Source organism: Sander vitreus, chromosome 1 (assembly GCF_031162955.1).
Source record: "Sander vitreus isolate 19-12246 chromosome 1, sanVit1, whole genome shotgun sequence".
NCBI lineage: Eukaryota > Metazoa > Chordata > Actinopteri > Perciformes > Percidae > Sander > Sander vitreus.
Genome location: NC_135855.1, coordinates 37698890 through 37723326, shown reverse-complemented (window position 1 = coordinate 37723326; position 24437 = coordinate 37698890). Strand labels below are relative to the sequence as shown.

Sequence of the window (24437 nt, the reverse complement as noted above, 5' to 3'; positions counted from 1 at the left end):
TTCAAAGTCGACAGAAACAAATAAAACTATGAAAAGCCGTTTTGGGTCATCTTTCCACTTTTCCAACCATCGCAACTCTAGTTTTGGTTGAAATAAACACAAAGTTTACAGATTTACATGTGAACATATGTTGGCTCTATACACGCTAAAAGTATTGCTTTTTTAAATGGTGTTTGGTGGGTTTAGCACTAGCAACTTCAGAGCTGATTCTGGTTAAACAGAAAGGTCTGAAAGAGGTTTTAAAGGTCTATATCTGAAGGGATCCTTTCCATAATGTTTTCAGACACTTAGAATATTAATCTGATTCGGTCAGTGGCAAAACAAGCACTTTTGTGAAGGTAAATACAAGCTGGACAATTGTCCTATTAACTTACATTGTAGCTTGTTTTGCCGCTGCCGACTGCAGCGATCTCACTTAATACTGGACCAATGTCAAAGATTGTTGTTCCCATCAGTCACTTAGACACAAAAACATAGGAAAATAGGGTGAAAAAGTTTGAAAAAAACGGTAGTTACCCTTCAAGACATTTCAGTTTATGATATCAATAATTTGGTGGCCCACATGCAGTAACTCTGAGGATCCCCTAGGGGTCCCGGACCCCCTGTTGAAGATTTATGCCATGGACTAAACTTTAATAACGGACGCCCTACAGCCAGTCATCCCAGTAAAGCCATGCTGCAGGAGGAGGTTTTAGGATTCACAGTGTGCGGTTAGAACAGAGGATGCAGTGTCTTCCTGGAGAGACAGTGGTCAGTAACCGAGCTCTTCCTATGAGACTGACCTCTGAACGCGCTGCTGACTTCAACTTCCTGCCGGCTCACAGGAGGGATGAGATAAAGATTTGTGGTGTTTCCATGTTTTCCTGTATACTCTCGTGCTGCTGTGTGATATCTGTTATTAAAACAAATTGTTACTGATCCAGAGACGGAAGTTTAGTCTGCAGACTCAGTCTTGTTCCCCCTAGGTTTGTGGAAGACTTATGTTATGTTTTTCAATAAAAACAAAATGCAATTTTACATAATTTTTTGACCATTATTATTACCATATCTGGCACTAAAGCAGATAATAAATAAACACTCAAAGGACCAACTACAACCATTAGATCTGAGAAAAGTAATTAGTAAGTTTTGATACTCGCATTGACTTAACATTCATTCGGCTTAAGCGGTGCCAAAAACGGCTTAGGTGCTGCGCCCTGGCAGACTACTGACACAAAATGTGCTATTATATTCCAGATTGTGATCATATTATATTCCACACCTTTTTGTTTAATTTTGGTTTACAGTATAATTGACCTAAAAGCCTTCTGAAATGGTCCATTTCTGAACAAAAGCCCACTATTTCACACAGATTGTTAACCCCATTAGCACCTTAGTCACACCACATACATGGAAATGTATCTTAAACTCGCTATTGTTTATTGTGTTACATATTTGTAGCAGTTCATTAACAACTTACACCAGATATGAATAAACTGTGATGGCTCCGCCCTCCTACGTACTTCCGCTCAATTTTCATTTTCCTTCAGTACTCCGTCTGGATTTGCGGTATATTCTTGGGTTTTCTCCGGCCAAATATTTGGTGGTCCAATCAGCAAACAGAGGGAGCGGCTGAGAACGATGACGTTGAGCCTGAGCAAGAACAATCTTTGCTGAGTTGTGTTGGTGGCCATGATGTTGTGGCCCTCCTCCCCTACGGGATTCGGGAAACAGTTTGATTTTCCAGCTCGCTCCGTTAGTGGTGAAGGAGTTGGCTAAGGCTAACGCTAGCGATGCTAAGCCGATAGTTGTTGTCGGCCCTCCTGTTAGCCTGGCCCTACCAGACAGTATGTAGGAGGGCGGAGCCAGGCTACCAGAGTGGCTCTGGGCAGATCCAATAGTTTTACACTTCAACAGAGTACCCGCCTTCAAGGAAGTTAACACTTGTCAAGAGTGGCCAGTCGCCAGACGACACCAATTTCTAAACACGGCCATGCTGAGAGATACAGAGAGAGTTGTGTGGAGCTGATAGTCTTAAATAGCTTTGTATCAACTCATTTGGCAATGGCTTGAATGTAACGGATCTTAATTATTATAAAAAAGTTACACACTAAAGCTTTAACTGCTGGTGATAATGGCTTTGCAGCCATTATGGAACCAAATTGGGGGCATTTTCTCATATTTGTGGTTATGTTTGTGATTGTAGACATGCCTTTTGATAATAGAAAATAATCACAGCATGATATATTTTTGGCTGCCCTCCGCAGCAGGAATCCAGTTGTCGACATTCATGAATCCCTTTGATAGCTGCTGTTCTTTCTGGTGAAGTGGAGGGTGTGTCTGTGTTTGTGCTAGCCTGGAAAGGGTGTGTGTAGCCCTGATAAAAGAGCCAAGTTAGCAGTCTTTATGGAGCCTTTCACTGCTCCAGCGGGGAGTGACAGGAGGGGGTTGTTCCCGGCTGGCATCCCCAGGCCTTGCACATTGGGTCGACCACCTCTGCCTCAATAGCAGGCCTGTGTGGAGACCCCATGTCAGGACTTTCTGGGAGGGAAGTTGTTTCAGCTGCTTGTTAGCTGGCCTGTGCTCTGCAGTGTGTGGGTGTGAGTGAGTGCATTTTTATGTTTGTTTGAGGACCAAATGTCCTGTGTGTGTGTGTGTGGGGGGGGGGTCTGTCTGTAGGAGGAAATGAATCTTTTAATCTCATTCAGGATAAAGTTAACCTTGTTGCTGCATGACAAAGACCTTAGTTACAGACGAGTGGGAGTGTTTTCTTAGCAGATGAAAAGAAGAATTTGAAATTTGAAAAGGCCGTGTTTGACCTCACTCTGTGAAATTCCTCACAGCCGATGATAAACTCAAGGTTTTTATAATGGGAGCTGATATTTGAAATTCTTAAGAAAGCAGGGCAGACACCACCGTGGTGGTGGGCCGTTACTGGGGAGGAAACGATGCGATCTGCAATAATAAAAGATGCATTACTTTGAGGTGGGGAAGGCAACTGCAGTACTATACATTTAACTGTTGGTTCAAATGGAGAACATCAGGTCCACATACATTAAAATTCATTTCAGATCTTTTCTCTGTAATAAAATAAAGTAGAGCTGCAAAGATTGCAACTATTACCTATTTTGATAATCGATTAATCGGTTTGAGACATATTTTTTTTATGATATAAAAAATCTTCTTCAGTGTGAATATTTTCTAGTTTCTTCACTCCACTGTGACAGTAAACTAAATATATTTGAGTTGTGGACAAAACAAGACATTTAAAGACATAATCTTGGGTTTCGGAAAACACTGATCGACATTTTTCACCATTTTATAGACCAAACAACTAATCGAGAAAATAATCAACAGATGAATCGACCATGAAACTAATCGTTGCAGCCCTAAAATAAAGTAAAATAAGTAAGGGATAATCACCTCAACGCAGGGCAATAAACAGTTTGATATGCCCGGCTTATGGACGGCTTACCGGCTTGTGGTAAGCTTCCACAAGCCGGGCATATCAAACTGTTTATTGCCCTGCTTTGAGGTGATTATCCCGTTTCTTCTACTTCTTGCTTGCCAACATATAAAACAATTCAAATACTTTAATAATTATTCTTTTTCTTATTCATATTGCATGCTTATTAAATGTATACTCTGTTTGAGTTCATCTCCCTCAAAAAGTAGTCCCCTTTAGAACTACGGTGAATAACGTTAGCTCAGCTGTAGCTAATTAGTTTTATAGCAACCACAGTCCGGGTCAGTTGTTACTGTCAGTCTATCCTTCTGTTGGCTCTTCCACTCGGTGAAAACCTTGATAGCAAACAGACAGTTGCCTTTTTCGTGTTTGATTCAAGTGCCCCGTCTTCAATCGTACGCAGCTCCTCATCTGTCAGATCTGGGAAACGGGGACCCTGGGCCTTGTCTTTTTCTTTTGTCATTCCGTCGTCCTCGTCGCTCTTTAACCAGTCCTCAAATGTCTTCCCTCCTCTAAATATATTAAAATTGACAATGAATTCATCCATTTTTAAAACACTGTGATGTTTAGAACTACGGCGAATCACGTTAGCTCAACTGTAGCTAACGTTACAACGGCCACACAAGGCTGCATCTGATCACTAACGTTCGTTTAATAACGTAGTTGCTACGTTGTATCTCGCTTGCGAAACTATGTATCGACTGACCCTCCGATAGATTTCCGACACATTTTAGAAACTTTTTTTAAACAAGGTTTGTTTTTACAATGGACCTCATGTTTGGAATTTCTGTGATAGAAAAAAAATACAAGCGGCGTATTGATCTACTATTTGATGACGCTGTGCTCAGTCAGCAGGCAACCTGCCGGGTTAATGCCCTCCTCCCAGCCAATCAGAGTCAAGCATTCTTAAACGAAGTAGAAGAAAAGAACAAATACAGTTGTAGATAAAGATGTAGATTTTCTGCACTTTTCAGTTGGTAGGTACGTAAAGTTGCTTGCGGAGGCAACTCTTTTGCAGCGAACCCCCCCCCCAACCAAGTTGTCCAAGTCTGTGTTGTTGAATGTAATTGGATTCAACTGCTCCTTCACATGATCCCATGTATTAAAGGAAAAGCACCCTTGAAATTCAGTGGAAGCACACATGTTTCAACAATCTGATACCTGTAAAATAAATGTCAAGTTTGTTCCATACCGGGAGAAATCCGTGCATGAGGTCCATTTTCACACCAACAGCAGCCCAGAAATAAACCAGGATGCAGCTGGATTGGCTTTGACTAAGGGGGAGGGGGGGGGGGCGGCGGGCAACTGTGATCAGACACAAAATGTTCTGTTGTCGAACAATGTAGCTACAGTATGTTTTATATGGTTGGCAAGTTTGTGCCCCCTTATTTGTTAAAATCTTTCTTGGAAGTTGGTCACTGCTGTGGAAATAAGTGAGGCAGATTGAATTAAAGTGGGTTCACCGAAGAAGTAACTTCTAAGTTACAACTTTTAAATTAACTTTAAATAGATGGATATCTAAGGAGATACCAGTTTTATTTATAGGAAATATACTTGGACTGGCGTCTCCGTAGTTACTGGGCAGCGATGACATGAGATGGTGGAATCCAGTCCACCAGGCCCGTCCCAGTATGGGAGCTCAGCATGTCTCAGAGCTGACACGGGCACACAGCAGGAATGTGACTCCACGATATGACCTAAAAGAAATGAAATGTCACATGTGAGGAATGCTGGGAACTCTGTGTTCAGGAGGAGAGGTTACCACAGGCCAGGTTAGGTGCGTGTTGTCTTGGAGCTGCAGAGCCATCAGCCCTCAGCCAGACGGTGCAGAGAAATTCATGAGATGCCGCTGTGTTTTATAGAGAGAAAGGAAAAACAGGAGGGAATGTGTAGGAGTTGTAATGTATGTTTGCATCCAAACTTGTAAGAGAGAGTTCTACGTCAGTGTTTCCCCCATTGTATTGCAAGCCCAGTGGCCCACCTAAGTTTCCCCCCACCAGGCCTAAGCGACTAGGAATATTTTTAAAAGTTTTTTTAAACTACAGTTACACTGGGGCGGCTCGGTTGGAAACTTAGATGTAACGTTAGTCATATTTTCAAATCTCTTGTAGCTTTTAGCACTGACTTAATGTAGAGCCCTATGGAATCTGTCTTATAGCTTTTTTTAAACTTTGCGTTTCCCCCTGCAGACCCCTCTGCGTCTACGCCAGACCCTACGCCGTAGCCTGAAGTGCACTTCTCGAAAAATTAAACTACACGTCGCAGTGACGCACGTTCCTCGGCCGTGGCTTGGTAGCATTTCCCCTGACTCATATCCTGGTTCTCCTTCTCCATAAACAACATGAAATCAAGGAGAGGGTTAACTTTTCCTGCTCCAGATTTCCCACCGTGGTCAGAAAGAACAGGGGAGACACTTTGTTGTTTCTTCTCCCTCGCTCTAACACACTCCCCACACACACACACACACACACACACACACACACACACACACATGCCTGCTCGACGCACACACCAGCGCACAAGTATAAACATCAGGCCACTTACGTAGGCTACGGCGAAAGCTCTGCGTGGAGCCTCCGCAGAACCATAAAACGGCCTTTAGGGTTAAGGTTAGGGTTAGGTGCCTTGAAGTCGACGTTGGGGGCTTAAAACACCATCGAGCAACAGCAGCATGCATCATACTGTATATGTGAAAGCTCATGTTTAATGTTTAGTATACTAGCATTGATCTCGGCGTACAGCGGAGGCCAACAGGAATTTGGACATTAGTCTTAAAGATATGTGTTGGACAAGTGGACATTTAAACCTGTGGGTGAAGCTGGATAACAAGTCAGTGTCACAAAAGTAATTAGGATTCAAATGATAAAGATAATTGCTTGGAAGAGACTTCACATAAGTTTTTTCACATCTCGTTAACGTTTGACCAGCAAGATGCATGAACTCATTAATAGGCAATCAGTTGACTTAATTAGGGGAAGTGCTTCTTCAACGGGATATTGTTGAAGAAGCACTTATTGAATATAAAGTAGGGCTGAACGATAAATAGTTTTCAAATCTAAATCGCCATTTGAAAGAATGCGATTAGCTAATCGTGAAGACAGCGATTAATCGAATGTGAAATATGTAGTTGAAAGTTCGGTGTAACATTTTTTTATTTCTCTTTTCATAATTATATTTACTTTTTTTCATAAGATAAATGCTAGAATAATGTTAGATATCACAGGTTGTTTACAGAAATGTCCTATTTTCAGTGGATTTTTCATTTATTTTGTATTACTTTATTTAACATGATCGTAGAAGGTGCAATATGTAGATAAAAAAAATTGTGAATCGCAATATCTGGTAGGAAAATCACAATTCGATTTTTTTTGTTGTTGCCTCAAATCGTTCAGCCCTGATATAAAACCAGTTTTTTTTGTTTTTTTTTATGTAACTTGAACTCATCTCAACATACAGACTCTTTGCTCCTCATGTAACAGAAATTATACCACAGGTAAAAACAGTATTTTCAGTTTCATACAGCCGCTGCTGTAATATTTCTATTTGACTACACTTCCGTGAGTCTTTGTGCAGAATCTTTCATCAGTTACTATTACGCTGCTCGGTTATGGGAAAAACGATTATTTAACACGATTACTCATTGCCTTTTTGAAAGATGTTGCATTTATTGAACTTCAACAACAGTGAAAGAGTTAAACAAGTCAACAGTGAAAACACCTTGAACTGTGAAATTTCCCTCACAAATGAACTTGTTTACTTGCAAAACGTAATGTGCAAAATAATCGTTGTTCTCGATGACTCTGTTTTTGTGATCGTTAGGAACCAAAATCTAAATCGCGATCAAAGTTCGATTAATTGCACAGCCCTAGTTACTATCGACTATAAGAGGACATTTTAATTGGAAATTGCTTTCTATTTCAAGTGCCAAGAAGACACACTTGTTAAAATAAAACCTCCTTTTAGGTGCTTCTTGATTGCCTTGTGGCTTTGATAAAAAATGAAATGGTAGAAGTCTCAACAACAGTAATTATCCCTGCTCACAGCTAAGCTGTTTATTTAAGTATGAATGAATGCAGGGTGTGATTTGCCGGAGGGGGGGGATGCGTGGGATTTCCCCCTTTCTAGTCTACATATCTCTGCTGAATTATTTTTATCCCCGGTGGGGACTAAATGTATGCCCCCCCCCCCCTCAAAGTGATCAATGCTACTTCACCAATTTACCATTATATACCTAAAATAGAAGTATTTTAAACTCAGTAAAGCGCTGTAACGAGAACAGTCTACAGTGCCACAGAACGATAAAATCCGAGAGTTGTTGTTTAGCCGCCAATAGGTGACTGTGAGCCGGCTACAGGCACCGCCAGATGACGGTCCTTTCAGGGGCCGTGGTAGTGGAGTTTAGCCAGAAAAAGCGAGCGTCATGTGTCAATGACAGTTAAGTTTAGGCACCACAACGACTAGTTAGGTTTAGGAAAAAGATTGTGGTTTGGATTAAGGCATTTCCGAGGAACAAATGAGCTTCCTGGGTGAAAGTATTTTGTTTTCGCCGCGCAGTGAACTACGCTCTCCGGCTTGAAAGCACTGTGCTTTCTATTAAATATTGAAGTGCACGTTTAAGTGTTTGACGTGCCTTGCCGAGTGGCACTACTGTATATCCATGGTATTGCAAGGGGGATTTAATAGTTTTGTTTTGTTGTGCATGATCAAAAAGCAATCTGCTTTTTTCACAAATCGCACCCTGACTGTATGTTTCCTCTTACTGTACTGTCATATGTGATGTGTGTGTCTGTTGTGCTCTCCTCGCAGATGGATGGAGGCCTGTCTGGACGAGGAGTTGCCTCCCACCACGGAGCTGGAGGAGGGGCTGAGGAACGGCGTCTATCTAGCCAAACTGGGCAACTTCTTCGCCCCAAAAACCGTTTCCCTCAAGAAGATCTACGACCGCGAGCAGACACGTTACAAGGTGAAAACATTTATAATATAAAGATAAATGTCAGTCACTGAGGATGGCAATCAGAGGTATGAACGATATAGTTGCATGCATTTCTACGTCCAAGTAACGTGCTTTTAAAAGAACTTGTTAAGGAGATTAAACTGGAAAGATTTCAAATCATGTTAAAAACATCACCTGCTTGGAGTCTGACATAGTTAAGTCTAATCTTCCAGGGCAGCAAGTCATAAAGCATTCCAGCCTTTAGTTCTCGAGTAAAAGACCAAAGCTGATGGTTGTGCTGTTGAAAAGATCCTCTTGGAACCATCGGTAACCAAATTTGATATTTCCATTAGCAGGTCAAAAACTGTCACGGCAGGTTCTCTAAAATGCAAAAGAATCAAGATTAAATCACAATAAATACAACAAGATTCACCGATATAAATGGATCAAAAGGTAACAATGAATAAAATGGAACATTTTGGCCTTTTTAAATGGATAGTTAAAAAAGGAACAACATGCTACCAGAGCCGTCATTTTTATAGCTTTTGTAAATCATACCAAAGTGTTTTGAAGCCAAAAGGTGACTTAGCTTTGGAACCACGTTGCTATCGTTTGACCAAAAAACAGGATTTATGTGTTATGTGAACATGTTACTCTCCATCATTTTGTCTGAGAGTTAACTGTGAGATATTTGAGGTTATACAAACCTCCGTTGAGTCTTTACCGACATGATATTGTTTGTAAGTCAGTTTGTATTTCGCTGCTTTGTGTTGTAACCTGGCTGAAGCTGTTGCTGTTGGATGAATGGGACTTCAGTTTGTAGCTCTTGTTGCCAGTGTGAATGAGGCTGGCATCTGAGTTTGTTGTGTCCTGAAGTTGGGTTTCTCTCTTACAGGCGACGGGTCTCCATTTCAGACACACGGACAACGTCATCCAGTGGCTCAACGCCATGGCCGAGAAGGGCCTGCCAAAGGTCAGCATGGCTCGCATCCATAAAATACTATCTCTCACATGCAAATGTACCTACAATTGAGTGGTTGTTTAACTTTATTTTATTGAACCCCAGGCTTTAGCAAGGGGTTTCTCCCGGACCAGTCAGTAACCCCTTCAATTAAGATTCTGTGTAAAAATGTTTTTTGTATTTATTTCCAGCCACTAAATGTATGTGGTCCAGGTGTCCCTGCCTGGAAGGACTTTATCAGTTTGCATGATTTAGGTCATTGACTGCCGATCATGCACGGTTTCTGTAACACTGAATATCATTCAAAGCATACTGTTGATTTCCTGCCTTCAAGGAATCAATTGGTGCCAGTTAATTTCAGCGCCGTGTGAAAATCTTGTAGAAAGTTGAATATTGCTCGAGATGCAGTAAATGGTTGTCAAGTCGTAATGTAGCTGTGATTTAAGAAATGTTTTGAAGACTCTGGTTGCGTCCGAAATTCCATACTAACAAGCTATTTAGTAAACTGCAACCATATGTGAGATTTTCAGTATGTCTGAAACCTTACTATGAAACCTACAGTACATGAATTGCATTCTTGTCGTTTCCTGTTCAATATTAGTGTGCAAACACTTGACACTATGCCGGCATAAATATCCCACAATGCAATGCGGTAGTAACAACAACGTTCATAACAGACAAACAGACAGCGACTAAGGCAGCTGTGTAACTTCGGATTTGCAATATGTAATTTCTACATATTGCAAATCCGTGATTTTGTCACCTGCGACCGTTGGACTAGTTGCTTACCTTTTCCATTAATTTAAGCATTATCTGGCGATGCCGGCAAGGAGGCTCCAAGTATGTGAAGTGGTAATTACAGTTCAGTGCATCCCAAATGATACATACTACTGTTTATTTATACAAAAGTATTTTCAACGATAGCACACATATTGAGTATGTAGTGCATACTAGTAAATCATTTCAGTTGTAGCCTCTGTCTTTGCACGGCAATCAAGAAAACGCCAATATTTGAGATTTGGGTACATTTTTACTGCGAGCGTTATGAGCTCTACTGTCAAAAAAAATCACACCTGAAAAACATCACAGACAGTAGACATGGACATGAATTTGGTCCCACTGTTTAGTCTCGTGTTGCCAGACCTTTCTCCTGTTGGCACTACAGAAAGATCTGAAAGCACCTGTTATCATTCTGCTATAGGGTAAAAACATTTTCTGGCTTATTTGTATTTTTTTTTAAACATTAACAATCTTCTTGAGCGGCGCTAAGCCCGAATGCAGCGACGGTGCCCTTGCAAAATAGACAGCGGAAGGGGAGGAGAATGGCAGCCAAAACAGCCAGCAAATGGCAGGCTTATACCCACACAGTCTACATCTAGTTAGTCTTAAAGGACAATTCCGGCGCAAAATGCACCTTGGGGTTATTAACACATGTGTACCGAGTCAACCGTTCTCTGGGATATGTTTTCATGCTAATTGAATGTGACCAGTTTTAGCCCAAACCGCTAATTAGCTTATAAAGCTAGTCGTCAGGGCACGGGTAAAGTAAAAAGAAATCTCTATTTCTACATCACTAACAAGGCTCAAAATAGCACCACACTTCCACGAAAGCATAATGAGGATCCCTACATGTAAACCAAAGCATTGAGAACTTTGTAAGTGTACAGACAGTTTATTAAAAAGATAGTTTAGAAAGACAGTAGCGTTCACGTATAGAGGCAGGCGCCATCTTGGGAAAACTGGTCACATTCGATTAGCATGAAAACATATCCCAGAGAACGGTCGACTCATGGACACGTGTTATTAAACCCTAGGTTCATTTTGCGCCAGAATTGTCCTTTAACTTTAAACTGTAAACTGAGTTTTGTAGTTAGTCGGTTGAAATGATCCTTTAAATGACTGCTCGGCCTAAAACAAATAAACAGTTGCCTATTATATTCAAAGTGCTTTTCTGAGAAGTTTCCACTCGGTCAACTCTGTGGAAATATTTGTCATTATGTTGGCAAGAACAGAAAGTTGAGAAACAGCCCAGAATATCACCAATTGGCAGCTTCAACAGAAAATACAAGTCGCTGCCTTCAAAACCTCTATTTCAGTTGTGTCACAAAGACGATGCCAGGGCGTGTGAATGCACATCTACGTTGTGTAATCCCTCATCAGAGGCTGCTAGTCTGAATCACTCCTGCACACGTGCTGCGACACGCTGGCATGCTTTCATGGACGTGCTGAAAGTGCCTGACTGTCTGTCTGATCGACTCATATTGCCCCTGTCCTGTGTTTCAGATCTTCTACCCTGAAACTACAGACATCTATGACAGAAAGAACATGCCACGCTGCATCTACTGTATACATGCACTCAGGTACTCTCTCAGTTTGTGTCTCACTTTCTTTGTCTGTGGGGGCTTTGCAGCATGACGTTTCAGTGGTGAAGGGCTGAAGTCAAACACAATTGGATCAGAAAACCGCAAAGAAACACACACCTTGTTGAGGTCAACAAACAGATATTGTTCTGTAGAAATTGTGTGTTTTTCATTTATTGGATTGCAGGTGCTCAAACAACTCAGGCTTCCTCGACAAGCTGTGTGTTCTCTGTGGTCTGCACACATCTGTGGTCTGAGCATGTTTGAAGCCTGTGACATTTTTACGAGGTGAACAGGGCCGTTTTTCAGCCAAAAGGCATTCAGTGGTACAAGCTATGGAGCGGTTTGTTTTAATAGAGCATTCCACCTAAGTTAAAGAGGATGCAGGGGAGTCAGGAAGCAAACCAACGCAGCAGAGGCACGGTGTTAGTGTATGTGTGCACGCTCCAGGTTCTATGACTGGCCCAAACACAGCAGTGTTGTAGTCAAGACCACCTGACCTGAGACCAAGTCATCAGCAAGACCAGAGTGTATCAAGACCGAGTCAAGACCAAGACTTTGAGGGGTTGAGACCGAGTCAAGACCAAGACTTTGAGGGGTTGAGACCGAGTGAAGACCATTGTGAGTCCCACACTGCATGCCATGGTAACATGTGGAAAATGCTAACCAACCACACTCCTCAAAATGATCTAAAAGATCCACATTGCCATTAAAAAAAAAAAAAAAAAACACCCACAGAAAACAAATGAAGATCCTTCTTAAAGCAACACTAGAGAACTTTTCCCGCTTCGGTCCCCCTACAGGTTGGAAGCGGAATTGTCCATTACATTACATTATGCAAGTTTGCCAGATCGGGTATTGGATCTGTAGTTCGAATGAACTGGACGATGTAATGGACAATTCCGCTTCCAACCTGTAGGGGGACCGAAGCGGGAAAAGTTCTCTGGTGTTGCTTTAATTCACCTCTTTCATTGCCCGAAGTGTATCATGAGAAATGCCTTGATCAAATAATCAAAAGGCAGTTGTGGTCTTGAAATTACATCCCAAGTATTCTTTATCTGAGACCGAGACAAGACCGAGTAAAAGTGGTCTTAAAACCGATCTCAAGTACTACAACACTGACATAGTTGGTCCACCTGCTGTTGATATTGATGCTCAAATTTGACAGGATCACAAGTTTTATCTCTAAAAATTCAAGAAAAACATCGAGACATGATGTTCTGATATCAAGAGCCAGACTAAAGCTTTCAATGCCATTCAGTTTATTTAAGAGGGGGGGGCAGCGCAAACTAATACATCACATGATTTTACATGAGATATAAATGCCAGAATTAGCTAAAAGGCTATTTTCATCTGTAGTCCCCTGGCCTCGATGTTAAAGGCTTTTTAAAATATAAAAAAGGAAGACGGCACAAGCAGAGCAGAACTTGGAACAAGACACAGCACAGAAGACGAAAATCATTCTTCCTTTTTCTTCTTGTCTTCCCCTTCATTTTCTTCCCTTTCTCCTCTTGCTTCTTCTTCTTCCTCTTCCTCCTCTTCTACTTTGTTTTTCTCCTCCTTCCTCATACTCTTCTTCTTCCACCTCTTCTACTTCCTTATCTCCTTCTTCTCCCTCTTGTCTTCGTCTGCATCTTCAATCTGAAGTTTGCTATCTATTGGCCATATCCACAGCAACATTGTACTGTCTGTTATGTTAGAGAAGAACCATTTTACTCCCTGAAAAGCAGCACAGTTTTATATCTTTACGTCACTATGTACCAGTAAGTGTACAGACAAGTTACAACAACAAAAATCCTCTGCATATGGTTGAATCACATTGATTTCACAGCTTCTCAAAGTGACACGAGTGGCAGAGGTGGAGTGTTTAAACATCTGTTTCCTTGCCCAGGACTGCGTTCTGATATTTTCTGTGTCCGACCTGTCTGTCTTTGAACCCCTCTTACTCCCCTCGGTTTACTGTGGTAATTAGGTTGTACTGAAGTTGTGAGCAAGCATGAAATGGCTTTTTGTGTACTTAGTTCTGTATTGTTCCTGTTCTTGTGTGACATTTCACCTCTGCTAATGTGTACTCTGTCATGTTTCTTTATTTATTATGTCCCTGTCCTCTTGTACAGCCTGTACCTGTTTAAGCTCGGCCTGGCCCCCCAGATCCAGGATCTTTATGGAAAAGTAGATTTCACTGGTAAGCCTGAACACGAGTCCGTTCGTCTGTTTTCCTCATTCTGTCCCCGTTTACCCAATTATGACATCTTAAATCCAGAACATTACAAATGTCACCATGTTGCCAAAGTTAACATAACGTTTAAAATGTGTTGAAGTTGTCTGCACCCTGAAAGCAGCACTGAGGCTACATCTACACTACAAAAACGATCCCTATCCACACAAGAGTTTGAGCTCCAGTAGCAGAACTAATCTTGGTCCATATTAACACGTCTGACAACGCATATCACATGACCATTCACATATTCACATACACTGGTCATGCACATGCCTGGGTAAACAGGAAGCGGATTGTCTGACGTTACTCTGCCGTTGAAAGTCAAGGATGTATGTAGTATAGTTGGATATAGTTGAACAGAAAGAACAACAATGGCTGAAAGTAAGACTAGAGATTAATTTTCTTGGACCGACAACGAGGTGGAACTGTTAAAGGTATATAAGCCTAAAGCCTCCTACACATGATCCGCGGCAAAACCGCGAGGTAGTGCGAAGAGCAAAGAGGCAAGGCGCATGAATGTTCTGGAATTGGTTGCGCCTTGAAAGGTCAGTGGCGACGAGGTCAAAGTTGAAATAATTAGAATTTACGGTGGCTGTACGGTGACGCCAAGGGTACCACGGAGCGCTCCAGAGTTTTCAAACCAGAACGGGGGCAGCAGCGTTTCCAAATGTCTCTGTTTTAAGGGCTCAGAAACGCGCGTCGTAAGCATACCAAAAGATACAAAATTTTAGGGCTGGGTATTGTTAACAAAAAAAAAATCCCATACCAATACCGTGACTTCGATACCGGTTCCTGAACGATACTTTTTTCGAAACCAATTCCAAATCCTGCCCAATCTTTTTATTTATATTTCAGCTCCTACTACGTGAGCACCGTGTCTATGTGTAACGTAGAGTTTTTCCTGCGGGTCTCTACAACGTGTAATCCAACCAGCAGCATTATTAGATTTTGGTAGAGGTCATACTGCATACTTATTGGCTCACTGATGCTGTAGAGAATTACTTCTTACGAGTCATTTTTCGATACTCAATACTAAGGAGGCAATTCGGTCGGTGCCTGCAAAGTATCAAGCACAGCAGCAGGCCGCAGTGTTGAGGAGCTGCTGGAAATGTGAAAGTCATTAGTAATTGTGAGAGCTTTTCCTGTCAGTTGACTTCCCGCTTGGCTCCCCTGTCCCAAAGCCAGAGTCTGAAATCTGATTATCCGACATGAGCCAGGAACATGTAACTCTGTCTCCACAGTCTCTCACTTCCCTCCATCCATTCATCTGTTCCTTCTGCTCTGTCTTCTCTCCCAGAGGAGGAGATCAACAACATGAAGAGTGAGCTGGAAAAGTATGGAATCCAGATGCCCGCCTTCAGCAAGATTGGCGGCATCCTGGCCAATGAGCTCTCGGTGGATGAAGCTGCATGTGAGAGGGGCTTGGGTGTCATGGGTAGAGGGGGGCGGGAACTGATAGCTGCAGATTATATAGAGTTCAGTTGATTCAGACTTTCATAATGAAACGAGTACTAATCTCCTCGAAACTCTGTTATTCGGACATTTTTTGGATCTGCCAGTTGTTTACCTAAGAAACCCTTTCTGCTCTATTTTACTGCAGCAGGTTTTTAAGCACAAATTCAACTAAAGGTCTGTTTTCCTTGACATAGTTCCAGTTATAATCATTCATAGTTCTGTTCTCTGAATCAGTCAAAACTTTCCGTAGGGTTCAAAATTAACTTTTTCATCCACCAGCCAGTGAATGTTCAAATTTGACCAGCCACTCAATAGATTACCATTGTTTTTTTGGCTGGTGAGTGAAGCAAATCTACCAGCCACTTGCATATTTTACCAGCATTTGGCTGCTAGGTGGTGCCTATTTTGAACCCTAGTCGAAAGTCTACAAATAAAAGGCTTATTATATATTTTCACGTCAATGACAAGAGAAGACACAATTACTAAAATGATCAAAGATGTTGAACTCAAATTTTCTCCAAATTTCCAAGATAATGGCTTTACTTCTACTTTGTCTATTGACTCTGAATTAACATTGATTTTAGTGAATAGAATTCATCTTTTTTCTCTACTTCTTTCTATTTTTATTCTTTAAAATCACTGGCAAGAGGGCGTAATGCAGCCAAGTGAATGCAATTTGGTGCTGACCTCTGCCACAAATTCCAGAAGAGTCTCATATCACAAGATACAATATTGATAGATTATATTCAAAAGGACAAGCTGGACAGTTTGGGAAATACGCTTTTATTTGTTGTCTTGCTGAGAGCAAGATGAGAAGATTAATACATCTAAGAAACGATGAAGAAGACACACACCTGTGGGTGCTGGATCAAAGTAATACAGTAAAAAGATTACAAAAAGAGCTGCACACTAAAATAGCTCCTGTGAGACAGATTTTAATGCTTTACAGTAGTGAGGTATCGCGTCACCAGGCTCTTCCTCAGAAGGAGAAGTCTAACCGGAGATATATTGGTGTGTAGATCTGTTTGTATTTTTCTAAGATTAATACCTCTCTCTCATGTTTGTTCGTTAAACATGAAGCTACAGCCAGGAGGCAGTTAGCTTAGCATGAAGACTCAAAACAGCTAGTCTGGCCAAAGTGGAAACAAATCTGCCTCGCCAGGACCTCTAAAGCTCACTTATAAACACATTAAAGGACAAATCTGGCGCAAAATGAAGTTTTATCGCAAACCGCTAATTAGCTTATAAAGCTAGTCGTCAGGGCACGGGTAAAGTAAAAAGAAATCTCTATTTCTACACCACTAACAAGGCTCAAAATATCACCACACTTCCACGGTAGCATAATGAGGGTCCCTACATGTAAAGCATTGAGAACTTTGTAAGTGTACAGACAGTTTATTAAAAAGATAGATTATTAAGACAGTAGTGTTCACGTATACAGGCGGGCGCCATCTTGGGAAAACAGTCACAACCAGTCGAACGACAAACGCCGTGCAACCAGTAACCAGTAACATAGCTCAAGCACGGCGTTCATCAAAATAGAAAGAAACAGAAATAGAAATTGTTCTTATTACACTCAGAGTTTTTGGTAGGCAGATTTTCCTGCAGAACCAGGCTAGCTGTTTCCCCTTGCTTGCAGGCTTAATGCTAAGCTAAGGTTGACTTAAGGCAGGCTTGGTCGCTGTGGCTTCATATTTAACAGACGTTAGTGTGCTAGCAATCTTCTTATCTAACTCTTGGCAAGAAAGTGAATAAACGCGCTTCCCAAAAGTTGGAACTATTCTTACGTTCAAATACTATGTCAGTATGGAAAGAGAGTGTACAATATTATTGATAATTAACACCATCTATCAATAATATAAGATAGAGCTGGGCAATATGGAGAAAATCAAATATCACAATATTTTTGACCAAATACATTGATGTTGATATTGCGGTGATATTGTAGGGTTGACTATTGATGCTTTCACAAAATATTTACACAATGAGATTTTTGATAAATAATCATCAATAATGTGTATACAAAGACTACGTGGGTATAGGCAAATAATAGAACAGCTAGAACAGTCTGGAAATGACATCACTGTACTGTAATGCAACCTTTAAAACCAAGAAAAGACCAACATTTATGTCCTATTACGATAATACGATATCCAGAGTTTAAGACAATATCTAGTCTCATATATATCGATATATCGCCCAGCCTAATAGAAGATAAAACATCCAGATAAAATCCCCCATCTCCTCTTCCATCATCAGTGCACGCTGCTGTGATCGCCATCAACGAGGCCATCGACCACGGCGTCCCAGAGGGTACGGTGGCTGCCATGCAGAACCCCAACGCCATGCTGGTCAACCTGGATGGCCGCTCCGCCCGCCAGTACCACGACACACTGTACCAGGCCAAGGGAAAGAAGGTGGCCAACTCGCGCAAACGGGTACGCAGTTTTAAACCTCGAGGATCACAGATGAATGCTGCAGTGTGCACAGGTTTCAGATGGCCAGAGACGAATGGTGGCGAAGATTTACCAGTAGTTTCTTGCAGTGAGAGATAATAATACACTTTATTGCAGACACAGGTCCATATAACACATCATACAGTATAAATAGTATAAAAAAGAAGGAGATACAAGAATACATAAAAATTGCATATTAGCCTATAGGATATACAGGCTATTACACCAATGTCGTCTTAACCTAGAAGTGTATCTATAGCAGCTTTTCAGAGGGCTGACTAGGGCTTCAATTATGTGGTTCTCTGACTTGTCCAGGCGACGCATAAAACTAAACATCAGTGGTCTTAAGAGTGCCTCACAGGTTGGCACTCTAGTGGACACAAACAAATGACTGGCACTATGCCACTTAGAAGCAGAGAACGAAGCAGCAACCTCATTGCATCATTGTATGCTACCTTCAGCCATCTCCATACTCGTTTGTATGCTACCTTTTTTTTTTCTTCCTATAATTAGACCACAATTGAGCAGTATATAACGGTGTGATGTAGGTTCTAAACAGAGAGCACTTCACAGAGTCAGAGCACATAGAAAACCTTCTTATGAGCATGTTAGCTTGAGAATACATTTTACAGCGCTGTCGATAGAGGTCTTTATCATCCGTGCAGTCATCAGATATGACATGTCCTAGGTATTTAATTTCCTCACACACAGCAAGAGGACTGTCTGACAAATAAAAGGTCGGAAAAGTTGATTTCCTGTCCTTCCTGCGCTTCTAACTATCATTATGTGGCTTTTCTTAGCGTTATACTTTATGTCATGATCAAGGCCATACTGGGAGCACACCTTCAGCATCTGCTGCAGCCCAGCACTATATGGACAGAGCAGGACCAGGTCGTCTGCATATATGAGATGATTAACAATATTGTTGCTCACAAGACAACACAATTTATGATTTAGAAATATATAAAAGGTTTGTTTTGCCAATAGGGAAAGCAAATACATTACCAGAATTACACCAAACATATGAACAAGAAAACAAAATGACCTTCTGGAAAGAAATCCATTTGACTTTGGTTTTACTTTGATGTCCTACTCACTAGGACAAATAGACGGGCTCCCTGTTGCGTCTTCAGCTATATTTGTCAGCATGCTCTTTTAGGTCTAATATGTTTAATTTGTCTGTTCCATGCATGCGTTTTTTTTATGTAAAGCACTTTGTGATTTTTATCTGTGATAAGTGCTCTATATCTACAGTATCTTACCTATTGCAGGGGGACGGAGGAGGGGGGGGGAATGTAATGATAAGTGTTGCTAATGTGTAATGCTGTTATATTTTACTCGCTGCTCCAACAGCAAATGGAGAACGCCGACGCAGAGAGAGATATCTACGACGAGCTTCTCACCCAGGCTGAAATCCAGGGCAACGTCAACCAAGTCAATGGTAAGAGAGACACACACGCACACACACACACACACACACACACACACACACACACACACACACACACACACACACACACGTTTGTTTCACTATCTTTGTGAGGACCCGTCATTGACATAATGCATTCCCTAGCCCCTTACCCTAACCTTAACCATCACAACTAAATGCCTAACCCTTACCCTAACCATAACCTAATTCTAACCCTAATCCTAAAACCAAGTCTTAACCCTCAAACAGCCCTTTAACCTTGTGGGGTCCAGCATTTTGGGCCCCACAAGGCTGTGCAGACCCCACAAGTATACTGTATTCCCTGGTTTTTGGACCCCACGAATATAGTAAAACAAGCACACACACACACACACACACACACACACACACACACACACACACACACACACTCTCATTTACCTTAAACTGATTGTTAATTAGTCTTGGTTTCCATGGTGCTGCAGTGACAGGTCAACCTTTCTCCTACAGTGAGCAACGCCTTGAGTGCAGCTGAGCAGGCGCTACTGAGTGGCGATGAGGATAAGTTATATGAGGCCCTTAAAGCCGTGGGCATTCAGAACCTGCAGGCCCAGAACAAAGGCTGGTATCTCAAACAGCTGCAGGCTGACCGAGAGAATAAAGACCAGGTAGGGATCAGTGTGCAAACCAAGCTGTACATTCATGTCAAGAGAGCAGTAAAACAAAAAGTCTGCTTCTCTGTCTCCTAAGTGTAACCTCAACTTGATCTCTTCCTTATTAGGTGTCTCCGGGAGAAGCCCTGACTAAGGATGAGTTGCAGAGCGGCGTGCACGTGGCCAATGAGATTGCAGAAGGCTACCTAAAGAGTATGCACATAACACATACACCTTTCTTCCCCCTTTCTACATCTGTATCTACAGCTGCAACTACCTATTACTTTCATTGTCGATAAATCCGTCAAACATTTTCTCGATTAATCGATTAGTTGTTTGGTCTATAAAATGTCTGAAACTGGTGAAAAAATGTCAGTTTCCCAAAGCCCAAGATGACGTCCTCAAATGTCTCTTTTTGAAGCCAACTCAAAGATATTCAGTTTACTGTCACAGAGGAGAGAAGAACTAATCAATTAATCTTTGCAGCAATAGTTCTTATAATTCACTCATGATTGTGCGTGTGCGTGTGCGTGTGCGTGTGCGTGTGTGTGTGTGTGTGTGTGTGTGTGTGTGTGTGTGTGTGTAGTGTTGAAGGCAGTGGAACGCATCAATGGTGCCATCAGGGCGGGGGTGCCAGAGAAGACAGTGGAAGAGCTGATGAGCCCCGACGCTCAGCTGCCTGAAGTCTACCCCAGCGCTGCAGACCTCTACCAGAGAGAGTTAGTCAGCCTGCAGCAGCAAAGCCCAGAGGTACCCAACAGACAGACACACACACACACACACACACACACACACACACACACACACACACACACACCCACCCAAAGTGAAATATACAGATGTACATACGTAGAACCCATCACATTATTATTTACAGAAAACATGTAGCTTTTGAGGCTAACTTACAGGATCAATTGACCTGAACATAAAAATGACCTACCTCGTCATCAGTCAGTACCACACAGGCGTTCGTCCAGTTTGTACTACGACAGGTGTGGTAGGGTTATCTAGCCCTCGCTGTTGATAGCAGATTTTTATTTTATAAACTGACATATAAAAACTAATTTACCTCCTTCCTGCCTAATTTTCCAAATGATAACTTTAGGGCTGCCCCGCCCTAGTCAATTAGTCGCGAAATGTTGTTTTGGTCTTAGTCGACTATGATTTCTTTAGTCTATCAGTCATTTTTTTAAATGCTTTTTCATGCTGAATGATTTATTTCCAAGAACCTTATGAGCACACCTCTGGTAAAGAAAAGATTTAAAGGTCCCATGGCATGAAAATGTCACTTTATGAGGTTTTTTAACATTAATATGAGTTCCCCCAGCCTGCCTATGGTCCCCCAGTGGCTAGAAATGGTGATAGGTGTAAACCGAGCCCTGGGTATCCTGCTCTGCCTTTGAGAAAATGAAAGCTCAGATGGGCCGATCTGGAATCTCCTCCTTATGATGTCATAAGGGGAAAGGTTACCTCCCCTTTCTCTGCTTTGCCTGCCCAGAGAATTTGGCCCGCCCATGAGAGAGAGACATCATGGCTTTCAAACGAATGAAGCATGGCAGTTGGTCAAGGCCACACCCCCACTCTCCACCTTGCCCCCCCCTCTCTCCTCCTCAATAGCATTTAAAGCTACAGACACAGAAATGGCACATCCTAAGGAAAGCTCATTGTGGGACTGGCTCTAGTGGCTGTAATTCTGCACCAAGGCTGAATTTCGGGAAAGAGACCACTAAGGCCTATATAAAAACATCCAAAAAGCAGCATGTCATAGGACCTTTTAAAGTGGTGCTTTTACATGATTCTTTGTGGAGAAACTCAGTTTTACCGATGGTCAATGGACTGCATTTATATTACGCTGTTCTGTTAGTGACCTCTCGAGGCAAATAAATGTTAGTTGCAGCACAAGGACATTATTTTACTTCTTGGAAGGCAGCACAGTAGTAGTAGTAGTAGTAGTAGTAAGAACATACTACACAGTCTACAGCATACAGTACATAACATTTCCAACCACTTTTAAAACCGTGACGTCTTTATTTCTCGTAGCTGATATCTGATTTAACTATGGAAGAACAAATCAAGACCCCATCAACGTACTGTTTGCCTCTGGTAGTCTTCATTGGCAGTTTGACGTATGAGGTCAATTTGTGTCCTGTGTCCCGCAGGGCTCGCTGTCCCACCCCGAGCTGCTGGTTGCCGTGGAGATGCTGTCGTCGGTGGTGTTGATGAACGAGGCGATGGACGCTGGAAACCGCGACGCCCTCTGGAAACAACTGTCCAGTGTTGTCACTGGACTCAGTAATGTGGAGAATGAATACGCACAGAGGTACACACACGCACACACACACAAAACCAGGAGTCAGTGACACGTTGTCTTAGTGATGTTTTGAGGTTTTTGTGCGTTTCTTGAACGGACTGAGGCAGGCTGTTGATGTGGTAGCGTACCTGTGTGTGTGCTCCTCAGGTACATGGACGAACTGCTGCGTCTTAAGGCAGCAGCCAGAGAGGAGGGCTCCAAATATCTGACCTGGAACGACATTCAAGCCTGCATCGACCAAGTCAACCAGACTGTGCATGAGGAACATGAACGTAAGAGACCCACTCGCATCCATTTACACCCAAATGTGTCAAACTCGCACAGAAATTTAAAAAAAAGTACGCTGCTTTGTCTCTAGTTAAATGTAATCCTTAATTCAGAGTTTCCACTGGGTTTCAAAAAGTCTAAAACAGCAGCCAATCTAGACACCAGTCCTATAATGCCAATGAGGAAAGCAAGGAATTGTTTTTTGATGTCGTGATATAGGTCTTAAATTTCATTCATTATTAAAAAGGTCTTAAAAAGTCTTAAATTTGACTTTGTGAAACCTGCAGAAACCGTGTAATTGTCAGACGATGCCACGTCTTGACTGATATTACAGATGTCATATCTTCCAACTCATTCTCTCATATTATATTGTGATCACAGAGTTTTCTGTATGCTTGTGCTGGGGATGTTACTTTAGATTTTTTTTCCTGACCGATAGCCGACCCTTGATCATTAACCGTTAACCGACAAGCAGGCAACAGAGTTTAGTTCACCCGGTCCAGGACGTCCGGACTTTCAGGTGCTCAGAGTCTGAGGACGGCTGCAGACCTGTACCGGTCGTGCAGCCACACAATGTTCTGTGCATTGTCGTGGACACACGCAGCCTCTTTACTGGAACCACTTGCGCATCTGTACGACCGACAAAAGTCCACAGCGGTCCTCGGAGCATGTGTCCCAGCCTGACTCCACCGCATCCCCTGGCGAGGTTGTCAGCTGTGTGTCTGCCTGACATTCTCTGTGTGTAGGCCGGCTGATTTAACCCGCCGATCTTCTTCAATGTAGGCTCATATGTCACGCAGCTCTCCGCCGTGAGCACCGTCCAGCAGAGAGCCACGAACTTGAAGGGCAAAAAAAGAGCTACCACTAACACTTCTCTTTTTACAAAGCAAAAAACATGTATTCTACTAAATTGTAACTGTTTAACTGATAATATTGATCGGTGGCAATTTTTATTTCTGGTAATTGGTTAAACAGTTAATCATTAACATCCCGGTGCAGTCACCCTCTCTCTCCCCTTTCATCATGTCTAAGCTGTCCTGTCACAAATAAAGGCCTAAAATGCCCTCTTTTAAAAAAATTAAAAAAACGTTGCTAATTTGCGCAGGTATTGCCGCCATCGGACTGATCAATGAGGCCCTGGATGAAGGGGAACCCACGAAGACCCTGGCCATGCTGCAGAACCCCTCAGCCAAGCTCACAGACGTGGACCCGTCTGTGGCTCAGCACTACCATGACAAGCTGCTGGAAGCCCGCAGGGAGAAGGCTCACGTAAGACACAAAAATGCAACATGCACAGCTTTCTGGGAAGAGTCTTTCTGATGTAGAGAGGTGGGTGTAGAAAATAGATGTTCAGGTTATCGTCCGTAGATAAGTATGAGGTTTTGGATGATTATTACCTTTACCACAGCTACCATGTCGTGAGAGGGTGTCGTGTCGCCTCGTTTGTGTCTTGTATTCAGGTGAGCATTATGCAAACTCTTCATGCAAACAACCTGGCTACAGTTACATCCAGACTTTTGACAAGCGTTTCACTGCAGCTCACACATACAGTTGGAAGCTGTCAGGGCTATATAAAGTATGAGGTGTATTTTTAACGATTCCAATGAACGTAGTTGTTGTAAGTGTAAAAAGAGGCTAGTTTCCTGCTTAAACTAGCTGTGAGGCACAAAAATGTGCAGCTGTTTGAAGTTCAATATGTGGTTTAGTTCAGGCAGTAAGCTGTTGGATAAGAGCTTAGATTTCTGCTTCTGCCTCCAAAATACTGCATATCAGGGCAATGCACCTGAATTACAATCAGGATTTTGTATTACAAAGCAGTCTTTCATACGCTCAAATTGTGGGACCCTGTGTAGCATATTCTATGCAGGCTGCTGGTTTGGAGTATTGCCACCAGTGTTGCCAACTCTTTTTCAATGTAAATAGCTAGCACTATCTCCAAAAGTCACTAACAGTGGTCAGATGACGTC

The 24437-nt window shown here is 42.2% G+C and overlaps 1 protein-coding gene across 1 annotated transcript in view; it reads left to right on the top strand.

Moving 5' to 3' along the window:
- iqgap1 (IQ motif containing GTPase activating protein 1) overlaps nucleotides 1-24437 on the top strand; it is a 71808-nt gene that overhangs the window by 24236 nt on the left and 23135 nt on the right. The window contains exons 3-15 of the mRNA XM_078254528.1: nucleotides 8252-8408; nucleotides 9274-9351; nucleotides 11623-11699; nucleotides 13817-13884; nucleotides 15218-15331; nucleotides 17635-17813; nucleotides 19185-19272; nucleotides 19750-19907; nucleotides 20021-20105; nucleotides 20479-20642; nucleotides 22052-22212; nucleotides 22351-22475; nucleotides 23576-23739. Of these exons, the coding sequence (XP_078110654.1) occupies nucleotides 8252-8408; nucleotides 9274-9351; nucleotides 11623-11699; nucleotides 13817-13884; nucleotides 15218-15331; nucleotides 17635-17813; nucleotides 19185-19272; nucleotides 19750-19907; nucleotides 20021-20105; nucleotides 20479-20642; nucleotides 22052-22212; nucleotides 22351-22475; nucleotides 23576-23739 (1618 nt within the window). The remainder of the gene's footprint in view (nucleotides 1-8251; nucleotides 8409-9273; nucleotides 9352-11622; nucleotides 11700-13816; nucleotides 13885-15217; nucleotides 15332-17634; nucleotides 17814-19184; nucleotides 19273-19749; nucleotides 19908-20020; nucleotides 20106-20478; nucleotides 20643-22051; nucleotides 22213-22350; nucleotides 22476-23575; nucleotides 23740-24437) is intronic.